The sequence below is a fragment of the Lactuca sativa genome, chromosome 1 (genome assembly GCF_002870075.4).
Source record: "Lactuca sativa cultivar Salinas chromosome 1, Lsat_Salinas_v11, whole genome shotgun sequence".
NCBI classification, from domain to species: Eukaryota; Viridiplantae; Streptophyta; class Magnoliopsida; order Asterales; family Asteraceae; genus Lactuca; species Lactuca sativa.
In genome coordinates this window covers 65,734,439-65,747,546 of record NC_056623.2, presented here as the reverse complement: position 1 = coordinate 65,747,546, position 13,108 = coordinate 65,734,439, and the positions used below count along the sequence as shown (strand labels likewise).

Genomic DNA, 13,108 nt, shown 5'->3' with positions numbered 1-13,108 from the left:
AATTTGCTTGACCAGCACACCAAATCATTGTTGATTAAGCAGTTATAAGCAAATAGGTGAGATCAATGAGGGTTACGTCGTGGTCTATCATATAGTACTCTCTAACGAACTCACTATATGATTCAGGAAGTGACTAAAGAACCCAGTCAACAACCAACATCTCTGAGATATCGACACCCATCATCCTTAACCTATCAATGTGTGACTTCATCTCTAAGATGTGTGCACACACAGGTTTCTCATCTTCGTGTTTACTAGCCAAAAGGGCTTGAGTTAGCTTGAACTTTTCAAGCCTTTAAACTTGTGGGTCATGGAGAACAATTGAAGGAGGTGGAGGAAGTGAAGCATGATCTCTGGTTCCTTGATCATATCGTGGAATATCATCTTTATTTGGAAAACTTGTTCCATGGGATTTGGGAAGACCATTGTTAGATTCAGACATCTAGAAAATGGGAGAAAATTCAAGTTAGTTGATAAGAATCCTTGATGTAACACCCAAATGAAGCATCAAGGCTAGGATCCAACACAATATTCTACAACCTAGAAGAGAGATGTCGTAATCTAGTTGCAGAATATTCGAAGGTAGGTAAATGACGATTTACCAATTTCCACCATGACAAACGAAAATGAACTTTAAGTTTTAAATGAATTGAAACTCCTAGATCTTTTGAGATTCATTGAACTTTTCAATGACATGTTTAATCTCGATTATGCCCTTCAATTTGTGACTGGGATGCCGAGGATCACAAATAAGGTGTGAATAACCATACGAATCTACGTGGTGCACTCAATGCTACTATCACCTAATCAATGTGCCGGTTAACCACACACGCTCCACTAACGTTTGACAAGGGTACGAAGTGTAATTCCATGGATTAGCATACAATTTCACATTTTCCTAAAGTAACTATGATTTGGGAATTTGTAAAAGCATTTAGTTACTTTGTACTTCATTATACTTATAATGGAAGGTTTCTATCCTATCTTACCCGTTCGGCTAACGACCCTCCACTAGTCAAGAGTGCGGTGGGTAAGAGTGGATACCCATTCAATCGTCATTTTATAGGCAATTTCCTTAAACACCCCTTATAGACCAGCTTCGTGAATGAGGCCTACTAATGGTAATACTGACTTTTTACTCATACATATATATAATATTAAACTTTTAATGTTATATATAGTATAGGTTGTATTTTACACTTTTTTAAAATACTAGGTGGTCAAATTTAATAAATTATATTTTTAATTTAGTTAAATGTAAACCAAAACATTATGGGTTTATTAAATCACTTTTAATTATACACCTTAATTAATTAATAAAACCATAGGGGTGTAATTTGAACTTTTCAAAATACTTGGGTTTTAGAATTTAAAATTTCAAATTAAGACTTTTAATTAATTTTAAAATCCAAAACTTGAGGGCAAGTTTTGAAACTTTTCAAAACATTAGGGTTTAATTTATTTAAATTTCAAAAACAAAACTTTTAAGTTCAAATTTAAACTATAAAACCTAAAGGGTGAAATTGAAATTTTTCACAAGATAATTCAATTCTAAATTACAAATAATCAACATTTATCTAATAAAACAAAAGATTATCTAAATTTGACAATTATCTTCGATTTTGGCAAGGATAAACTCCAAATATTGATAAAATTCAGATTTTATTAATATAAAACATTTTAGGTAATTATCTACAGCCAAAATAGGAAGAAAATCGCGAAATATAGCTGTCAGACTCGCTGACTCGTCGACTCGCCCCAAAAAGTCAAAAATTTTGATTTTCATTCAAATAAGCATCAAATTCACTAACAAACAGCCCTAGACTTTGATACCACGGGTGAGTTTCGAGCAATACATCATTCATATGGTGTACATGCAAACCCTAATAACTTTTTGATCTAGTTTGTTTAATGAACATGCAATTGAATATCCAAAGCTATAAACCCTAGATCTAGCATACAATTAATCATATTAACATAAAATAGGGTTTAAATCTAACCTTTGATTATTATATAGCAATAACAATCAATCCTTGGCTTCAGAAAGCTTAGTGCCTGAAGTGCTGCACCTCTAATGGAGTCACAAACACCACTAAGCAACTAGATGAAGAAGAAGAAGAGAGGAGGCACGCAAAAATGTCTAGAAACCCTAAGGAATCATTTAGCCACGTTTTTGGGGCCTAAGGGGTCCTTTATATACTTGTGTGGGCTGCTAGGGTTTTAGTTAAAACCCTAATGGACAACTTAAACTCTAAGCAGCCGATGGAACCTTCTGGGATAAGGCTATGGACGAAAATATGATGGGCTCCCATCATAATTTCGTTCACCCCTTGCTCCTTTAGCATTCCTTAGCCCAATAACTCAATTATCCAATAATTGCAGTCCAGTCCCCTATATTTAATAAATCTCTATTAGCCACAAAATTAATTATCAATTAATTCTTGACTAATATTAATTAAACAATATGATTTCTCCTTTAATATATTATTCTTATAATATATTAATAAATCATAATTAATCCTTTCTCTCCTTAATTCATCTTATATATTGCTATGATGAAGGCAACCCAAAAGGACCATGCTCATAATCGGGTCAAGTACATACCAAAAGAGTTATGGACTTAGACACTAATCCAACAGTTTCTCCTTCTTTGTTCGAAGAAGACAATTAAGAGATCCAACAGGATACCATAAATCAAACACAATCAACTTCGACTGGAAGCTTGTTCCAGAAACCAAGTAATTTGAGAGTTTTTACAGTCGATGAGCTCAAGGAAGCAACTAATTACTTTTGTAGGGATTAGAAGATCGAAGAGGGTGATCTGAGAGCATATATAAGGGTGTGATAAAGAGTTTGGAAGATCCTTTTAATGAGATTCAAGAGGCTCTATGGCTGTGAAGTACGTCAACGGCGTATTGCAGGCAAGTTTGCCTTCTTTAACTTTCCACTTTCTAATACGCAAATTAAATCTGATGGTTGAGCCAAAACGCTTTTTAGATCTTTCAATTGGTGGTTGTGTGAAGAACCAAGTAGAAATGCATGATAATTAAAGAAAAACTGAAATCAAAGTTGTGATTTTTCTTCAATCGTGTCGGGTGTAAATTGGATGTCACTAAATAGCCTTTACACTTTACAAAGATTATATTTCTTCCCCAGGAAGTGATAAATCGACATTTTAACCCATCGTTTTAGTGTAAATGACAGATAAATAATAACTAATATCGTTTTAATGATAAAAAGTTATTGCTTTGTGTAATTGCCTATGAGTTTTGTTGTTGATGATGACACAGGAGCACATAGAGTGGGCAACGAAGGTGAATGTTGTTGCTTGTTAGGGCTGTTGAGCATCCAAACACTGTCAAACTAGTTGGATACTGCGTGGAGGATGTCAAAAGATAAACTCATCGACTTTTAGTCTATGAATATATACGCCTAATAGAAACTTAAAGGATCATTTATCTGCAAGTTCCAAAAAACCTCTCTCTTGGGCCATGAGACTAAAAATGGATCAAGACATTGCTCGTGGGTTGACATATCTACTTGAAGAAATGGACTTTAAGGTATTTTGAAAAATAGAATCAAATTATTTGACCAAATGAGTTTCATCAACAATTAAAATTGAGTTTGGTAGTTTGCTCATATAATCTAGTTCTGTTTTGAACCAATCTTTGGCAAGCATCAAAAAAACACTTTTAGTAGGAACTCCAAGTAGTAGCTCAAAAATCCAATCTTCAAACAATGCGATCGAAATCCATTTTTCTTCACGATTAGATTCAGCTCACTTCTTCCCTTAAGCTTCCTCTCTTTTCTTTGATCCTACAAAAAATCAAAATGTAATCTTATCACATCATGTATTAAGAATCTAGAATAGGAACTCAAAAGAGTTAGATATTGGATTTTACCTGAAGTAGGGCCATACGTCTTGACTCTCCCATCTCTTAGATCTCTCGGGTAAATAGGGCAGCTTCGTCTCCAATGCCCCTTCTCTTGGCAATAAAAGCAAATGGACTCCTTTGGCACAACACATGGGACAATCTCATACTTAGTCCTTTCGGGACTTCCAATTTTTCCAGTGTCCATTGAAGTTTGGGAGTTTGATTCACCAGGAAAATTTGCTTGACCAGCACACCAAATCATTGTTGATTAAGCAGTTATAAGCAAATAGGTGAGATCAATGAGGGTTACGTCGTGGTCTATCATATAGTACTCTCTAACGAACTCACTATATGATTCAGGAAGTGACTAAAGAACCCAGTCAACAACCAACATCTCTGAGATATCGACACCCATCATCCTTAACCTATCAATGTGTGACTTCATCTCTAAGATGTGTGCATACACAGGTTTCTCATCTTCGTGTTTACTAGCCAAAAGGGCTTGAGTTAGCTTGAACTTTTCAAGCCTTTAAACTTGTGGGTCATGGAGAACAATTGAAGGAGGTGGAGGAAGTGAAGCATGATCTCTGGTTCCTTGATCATATCGTGGAATATCATCTTCATTTGGAAAACTTGTTCCATGGGATTTGGGAAGACCATTGTTAGATTCAGACATCTAGAAAATGGGAGAAAATTCAAGTTAGTTGATAAGAATCCTTGATGTAACACCCAAATGAAGCATCAAGGCTAGGATCCAACACAATATTCTACAACCTAGAAGAGAGATGTCGTAATCTAGTTGCAGAATATTCGAAGGTAGGTAAATGACGATTTACCAATTTCCACCATGACAAACGAAAATGAACTTTAAGTTTTAAATGAATTGAAACTCCTAGATCTTTTGAGATTCATTGAACTTTTCAATGACATGTTTAATCTCGATTATGCCCTTCAATTTGTGACTGGGATGCCGAGGATCACAAATAAGGTGTGAATAACCATACGAATCTACGTGGTGCACTCAATGCTACTATCACCTAATCAATGTGCCGGTTAACCACACACGCTCCACTAACGTTTGACAAGGGTACGAAGTGTAATTCCATGGATTAGCATACAATTTCACATTTTCCTAAAGTAACTATGATTTGGGAATTTGTAAAAGCATTTAGTTACTTTGTACTTCATTATACTTATAATGGAAGGTTTCTATCCTATCTTACCCGTTCGGCTAACGACCCTCCACTAGTCAAGAGTGCGGTGGGTAAGAGTGGATACCCATTCAATCGTCATTTTATAGGCAATTTCCTTAAACACCCCTTATAGACCAGCTTCGTGAATGAGGCCTACTAATGGTAATACTGACTTTTTACTCATACATATATATAATATTAAACTTTTAATGTTATATATAGTATAGGTTGTATTTTACACTTTTTTAAAATACTAGGTGGTCAAATTTAATAAATTATATTTTTAATTTAGTTAAATGTAAACCAAAACATTATGGGTTTATTAAATCACTTTTAATTATACACCTTAATTAATTAATAAAACCATAGGGGTGTAATTTGAACTTTTCAAAATACTTGGGTTTTAGAATTTAAAATTTCAAATTAAGACTTTTAATTAATTTTAAAATCCAAAACTTGAGGGCAAGTTTTGAAACTTTTCAAAACATTAGGGTTTAATTTATTTAAATTTCAAAAACAAAACTTTTAAGTTCAAATTTAAACTATAAAACCTAAAGGGTGAAATTGAAATTTTTCACAAGATAATTCAATTCTAAATTACAAATAATCAACATTTATCTAATAAAACAAAAGATTATCTAAATTTGACAATTATCTTCGATTTTGGCAAGGATAAACTCCAAATATTGATAAAATTCAGATTTTATTAATATAAAACGTTTTAGGTAATTATCTACAGCCAAAATAGGAAGAAAATCGCGAAATATAGCTGTCAGACTCGTTGACTCGTCGACTCGCCCCAAAAAGTCAAAAATTTTGATTTTCATTCAAATAAGCATCAAATTCACTAACAAACAACCCTAGACTTTGATACCACGGATGGGTTTCGAGCAATACATCATTCATATGGTGTACATGCAAACCCTAATAACTTTTTGATCTAGTTTGTTTAATGAACATGCAATTGAATATCCAAAGCTATAAACCCTAGATCTAGCATACAATTAATCATATTAACATAAAATAGGGTTTAAATCTAACCTGTGATTATTATATAGCAATAACAATCAATCCTTGGCTTCAGAAAGCTTAGTGCCTGAAGTGCTGCACCTCTAATGGAGTCACAAACACCACTAAGCAACTAGATGAAGAAGGAGAAGAGAGGAGGCACCCAAAAATGTCTAGAAACCCTAAGGAATCATTTAGCCACGTTTTTGGGGCCTAAGGGGTCCTTTATATACTTGTGTGGGCTGCTAGGGTTTTAGTTAAAACCCTAATGGACAGCTTAAACTCTAAGCAGCCGATGGAACCTTTTGGGATAAGGCCATGGACGAAAATATGATGGGCTCCCATCATAATTTCGTTCACCCCTTGCTCCTTTAGCATTCCTTAGCCCAATAACTCAATTATCCAATAATTGCAGTCCAGTCCCCTATATTTAATTAATCTCTATTAGCCATAAAATTAATTATCAATTAATTCTTGACTAATATTAATTAAACAATATGATTTCTCCTTTAATATATTATTCTTATAATATATTAATAAATCATAATTAATCCTTTCTCTCCTTAATTCATCTTATATATTGCTATGATGAAGGCAACCCAAAAGGACCATGCTCATAATCGGGTCAAGTACATACCAAAAGAGTTATGGACTTAGACACTAATCCAACAGTTTCTCCTTCTTTGTTCGAAGAAGACAATTAAGAGATCCAACAGGATACCATAAATCAAACACAATCAACTTCGACTGGAAGCTTGTTCCAGAAACCAAGTAATTTGAGAGTTTTTACAGTCGATGAGCTCAAGGAAGCAACTAATTACTTTTGTAGGGATTAGAAGATCGAAGAGGGTGATCTGAGAGCATATATAAGGGTGTGATAAAGAGTTTGGAAGATCCTTTTAATGAGATTCAAGTGGCTCTATGGCTGTGAAGTACGTCAACGGCGTATTGCAGGCAAGTTTGCCTTCTTTAACTTTCCACTTTCTAATACGCAAATTAAATCTGATGGTTGAGCCAAAACGCTTTTTAGATCTTTTAATTGGTGGTTGTGTGAAGAACCAAGTAGAAATGCATGATAATTAACGAAAAACTGAAATCAAAGTTGTGATTTTTCTTCAATCGTGTCGGGTGTAAATTGGATGTCACTAAATAGCCTTTACACTTTACAAAGATTATATTTCTTCCCCAGGAAGTGATAAATCGACATTTTAACCCATCGTTTTAGTGTAAATTACAGATAAATAATAACTAATATCGTTTTAATGATAAAAAGTTATTGCTTTATGTAATTGCCTATGAGTTTTGTTGTTGATGATGACACAGGAGCACATAGAGTGGTCAACGAAGGTGAATGTTGTTGCTTGTTAGGGCGGTTGAGCATCCAAACACTGTCAAACTAGTTGGATACTGCGTGGAGGATGTCAAAAGATAAACTCATCGACTTTTAGTCTATGAATATATACGCCTAATAGAAACTTAAAGGATCATTTATCTGCAAGTTCTAAAAAACCTCTCTCTTGGGCCATGAGACTAAAAATGGATCAAGACATTGCTCGTGGGTTGACATATCTACTTGAAGAAATGGACTTTAAGGTATTTTGAAAAATAAAATCAAATTATTTGACGAAATGACTTTCATCAACAATTAAAATTGAGTTTGGTAGTTTGCTCATATAATCTAGTTCTGTTTTGAACCAATCTTTGGCAAGCATCAAAAAAAACTTTTAGTCCAAGGATATCATATGTTGTCTTCCATCTGTGAGGGTTCAAGTCGACATATGTGCAATCTATTCTAATAAATGAAAGTTTTTTTTGTCACATGTCATATTCTCATTCAATTTGTCAAATGTCATTTTGTGGCTATTTTGAATTAGTTTATTTCCACATGTCATTTTAAGAGCTTTTCTATTTTAATAAATTTCACATAATACTTTTATGTAATAATTACAAAAATATAGTAATAAATGAATATCAATATCATTAATAGACTTACCTTCTTATTTCTAAATTTCTAAATTAAAGCTCATTTGTTTATTTTGTTTGTTTATTTAAATTTTAAAGATAAAAAAAAATCAATTTTGATAATTCATTATTTGTTTTTATTTTCTTATAAATCAAATTTTTTTGAAATATTTAGACATTTATATTTAATTTTTTAATTAATCCATATAATACATGAATATTATACTTAGTTAAGAATAGATTATAATTTTCGTTAAAAAATATGGCATGTGGCATTTTCTGTTGCCGCGGTTAATATCTTATGTGGAATTTTCTATTTAATTTTAAATTCATAAACTTTAAATTATTGTTATTGTTATCATTACTATTTAAACAAAAAATAGAAAGAGTTCGTTGCGTAAGTTTTAATTTGTTTTTGCTTACAAAATCCTAATCAAATGTTATGGAAGCAACTGATGATGTTCATCTTCATCAAAGACCCAACAAGAAACAATCACATTTTTTTTTGAACGATCATCACCGTTAACTTCTGCTTGGACTTCCCTAATTTAAAATTCATGAACACCGATAATGTTGGTAAAAATACGAAAAAAAGAAAATAGAGTGTATGTTGAATGATCGATGCGTTATTAACTGAAGACTGGCTTACAAGAACGAAATGAAGACATTGAAATCTAAACAGAAATAGCTGAAATATAAGAATAATATCTATTAATTGAGTTACTCTTATTGACCATCCTAACTTTGTGGAAATACTTTGAATCATTCAGTATTCCTTTTTGATTCAAAAGCATCAATTCCTAATTTCCTATCTATGTTCGAAGTTCCTCAAACTTAGCTTGAGGTAAAGATTTGGAGTAAATAATTTATTGAGAATATTTACAAATATTAAACTAAACTATTATGATAATATTTATTAATATTCATAGATGTGAGAAATTATTTGGACCTTAATTAGAAAATGTTGAAATAGCGACTAAAAATAACAATTAGCTCAAAACTTGTAGTGCCTAGGCAGCTAGCTTTAACTTAATAAAAGGATCATTTTATTAGAATAATTTTGAAATGGGGCCTTATTCAAGATCTTAGAAGTTTATAGAACTTGTTCTGAAAGTTAGAATTTGTTCATAAAATTTTGTGTCCCTAGAGAAAAACATTGAGTTATTTTAGAACATCCCCCAATTCTTTAATGGAACACCACATAGATTAGATACATCGGTTGGAATTCGATATTAGAGATGCCTAGTCATCACGAATGATGATAATTATCAATTTATGTGTTTAGAATTGACATGCAATTCATATAGGGTTTGGTATAAAAGAACGTATAACACATTATATGAACATATTAACTATCCTCTCCGATATTCTAAGCTTCAATAACCATCTTTTAGCATAAAAAAATTAGTCCACTTATTTCGTTGAAGTATTTAAGTAAAAGAAACCAGCAACGAACTTATTTTAACCTATAACATGGTACAAAATCTTAAACCTTACATGCTGCTAATGGAGGACCACAAAGACAAGCATTGCCGACAAATGAGGTCGACGGAAACTTGGTCGGCGGCAGACTCCCACACAACCCATTATGACTAACATTCAATGACTGTAATCCTGTAACCGCCTTAGGAACCTTTCCGATCATCAAATTCCTCGACAAATCCAACGTCTTCAACGTCGTCGGAAACTTCAAACTTTCCAGATTGAACTTCAATTGGTTACCTGAAGCCCCAAAACCCACCAAATAATTAGTTCGATTCAACAGCTTCACAGGACTCCCCGTGATATTATTCTCTGATAGATCGATGTAGTCGTAGAAATACGTTTCCGATGGATTCCAATCATCTAATTTCATCTGAATCCCGCATTTTGCAAGCTTCAGAGAGTATATGATTGGAGACGACGACACCCATTTCGGTATCTGCTTCAGATGAAAACCATTGTACGACAAATCCAGCGATTCAATACCTTTTACATTCATAACAGGGAATGGATCTGTCAGTTTATTACGCGACAGATCGAGATTGAAAATCTTCGTGAGATTCCCAAATGATTTTGGTACTGTTCCCGAGAATCCGTTCGAAGACAAATCCAACGTATCTAGCGCGCGAAAGTTTCCCAGAAAATCAGGGATCCTTCCGGTTAGTAAATTGTGCCCCAACTCCAGATACGCAAGCACCGGCGCCAGAGACGAGATGCTCGCCGGAATGTTACCGGAAAACCTGTTATACGACAATCTAAGAACCCGGAGGTTTGAAAATGAAGTAAAAAAATCCGGTATGCTTCCGGTAAGTTTGTTCCGATCTAGAGCTAGAAGCGATAGACTCTTCAGTTGACGGATTCCGTCAGGTACCGTTCCTGTGAGCTGGTTGCCGCCGAGTTTGAGCTGCGACAGCTCCGTCAACTTGGAGATCGAACTCGGTATGCTTCCGGAAAACCCATTGCCTTCTAAACTGAGTGCATATAGTCGGGTCAAGTTACCGAGATTTTCCGGTAAGCGGCCGGATAATTTGTTGTTTTCAATATAAACATACTGAAGATTGGGTAGATTAAAGAGAACGCCGGGTAAAGGACCCGATATATTCCGGGTATTTTGGAAGTAAATTCCGTCGAGGAAACGAAGCTTGGAGAGGGAAGATGATATGGTACCAGACAAGTAGGAGTTGGGTTTATCAAGTTGGCCGTAAAGTGATATACTGTTGACCCGATTGTTGGGAGCTTGACATGAGATACCGGACCAGTTGCAGCAATCGGTGGCTGGTTTCCAGGAGGAGAGAATGCCGGACGGATCAGCTGTTATACCGGACTTGAATGAGAGTAGGCCTTGTTCGTCGTCTGGGTGGCATATTGCAGCGGCGGCTGCGAAGATAGAGACGATAAGAATGAAGGTGAGGGCGGCGGAAGCCATTTTTGAAGGATAAGTACCAATGGGAACTATAAATAGAGAGAGTGGTAGGATAGAGAGTGCATTAATTCACTAACATGTTATTAAACTTTTTCTACATTTTTTTTAAAAAAAATAGGAAATCAGTGGGTGGGGATTTGTATAATTTTGCTATCCAACATTTATTTTGAGCCGGTTTCTGACTAATCATTAGATTTACATAAAATATAGTAACTTTATCTTTGTAATAGAGAATAAGTCAATTGTTAAATGTCGACCATCAATACGGATGGAATACTTTTCCCTCGTGTGTTTTCATAACACAATTTAGGATTTCTAACGTGCGCACTTCTTTTATAAATATACTTTATTATTTGAAAAAAAAAAATTCAATCTCAATATTTTCCCTTAAAAAAATGTTTGAACAAAAAATTATTATTTAGGAGTTCTAATAATCCACAGTAAATAAGTTCAACTAGTGGGTGATTCCGTGGTAAACTACGGGTCATTTTTTTAAAAAGAACACAACTAAAAGGTTGTTGCAGTGATTTGAGCTGGTTTCTGAATCAAAGCCGATTCTCTGCTTGAGTTCAACCTCCACTTAAGTTGAACTCTGAATCTCTTTTCGGGTTGCTTCAACGCTTACTTCAAATGTCTTTGGCTAAGAAAAACAAAATGATTGTTACTTCGTGGTCTATAATCCTTATAAACCTTTGTATAACCAAAATTAGTCCTGTCATTGTGAAGCTATGATTCAAGGGTATATAATAAATTTCCAACATAACTAGCAACTAATAATAAATGAAGAGAACATAATATAATATCTTACATCTTCTCATGACGTGAGATGAAAACCGAGTTGAAATCCTTCAAACACTCGTCAATTTGGTTTGTCACATGGAGCTGCAACAAATTTAAAAGTAACTTTACATGTTACAACAAAAGTAAAAGTAGAAATTAAGAGTAAGTTTACCAGAATGATAATTCACCATACTTTTCATTTGTAAGCCCATTGTCACGAACAATTAAAATCACAATGCAATATAAATAACAACAAAAGATGTACAGATAGGACATGACAATGTAAAAGAGTTCCAAGAACATTTGAAGAGAGAACTTACCACTTGGAGGCAACATTAACAATAAGTAAAATCTTTCCTTAGTAAAGGTTGAGGTAGGGATGAGCATTAGGACCGTTGGAACCGGAATTGGCATCAAGGTCCAGTTAATGGTTCTCCATTTTTATGAAAACCGGTCCCGATTCTAAAAACTGGAACCGGTTTGACAATTTTTTCGTTTTTTAAAATGTGCATAACTCACTCATATTAAGTTGGAATTATTTGATTTTTTTTCAACATGTAATTTGGAGTTTGTAATTCATTTTTTACTGTACAAACATATGTTTTGATTAGATATTGAATCATACAAATGCCCCAAAAGAAAGAATATCGATGTTGAGTTTTCTTTATTTCAACATTTTTTTTTTGTTTTTTTGAATCTGTTTTATTTTTTTAAATATGCAAAACTCATTCATATGATGTGTGAATTACTTAATTTTTTTTTCAGCATGTAATTTGGTGTTTGTACTTCATTTTAAACTATAAAAACACATATTTCGGAAGACAACATATCAATGCTGCATATTCTTTGTTTAAGCATTTTTTTTTGGAATTTGTCCGTCTTTTAAAATGCGTATAACTCACTCATATAAAGTCGGAATTACTTGATTCTTTTTTCATCATGTAATTTAGTGTTTTTACTTCAATTTAGAACGTAAAAAGTCATAATTTAGTTAAATATTGAATTATTTACAAGCTTCGGAAGATAACATATCATCTATAATATTTTAACCGGTTTTAGTTTGAAAAATAACCGAAAAACCGGGACCGGAACCGGTGCTAGAACCGGCGGTCCGGTTCCCGGTTCTTATAATATAGAAAAACTGGTTCCGGTTCTGAACCGGTGCGGTTCTAAAGTTCATTCCTAGGTTGAGGTATACTAGCCGGAACCAGTTTCTCTATATTATAAGAAAGAACTTTTATACCAAGGAACCAGTTTAATCATTATCCTTGGTATCCTTCATAAAATTGAAGATTAAAACACCAAAAATAATTTAAAAATGAAAATGTCTACTAAACACAATAGAAGTCTGTGAGATCAAACCAAAATAAGATCAAAAAAATCTA

The 13,108-nt window shown here is 33.7% G+C and overlaps 1 protein-coding gene across 1 annotated transcript; it reads right to left on the bottom strand.

The window, feature by feature from the left end:
- Positions 1-9,473: 9,473 nt before the first annotated feature.
- Positions 9,474-11,003, bottom strand: LOC111915221 (probable LRR receptor-like serine/threonine-protein kinase At4g36180). The gene has a single exon (XM_023910899.3). The coding sequence runs from the start codon at positions 10,944-10,946 to the stop codon at positions 9,525-9,527; it is 1,422 nt and encodes a 473-aa protein (XP_023766667.1). The 5' UTR covers positions 10,947-11,003; the 3' UTR covers positions 9,474-9,524.
- Between the last annotated feature and the right edge of the window lie 2,105 nt (positions 11,004-13,108).

Coding starts and splice junctions, on each gene's coding strand:
- LOC111915221 (XM_023910899.3), bottom strand. CDS start 10,946: ATGGCTTCCGCCGCCCTCACCTTCATTCTTATCGTCTCTATCTTCGCA.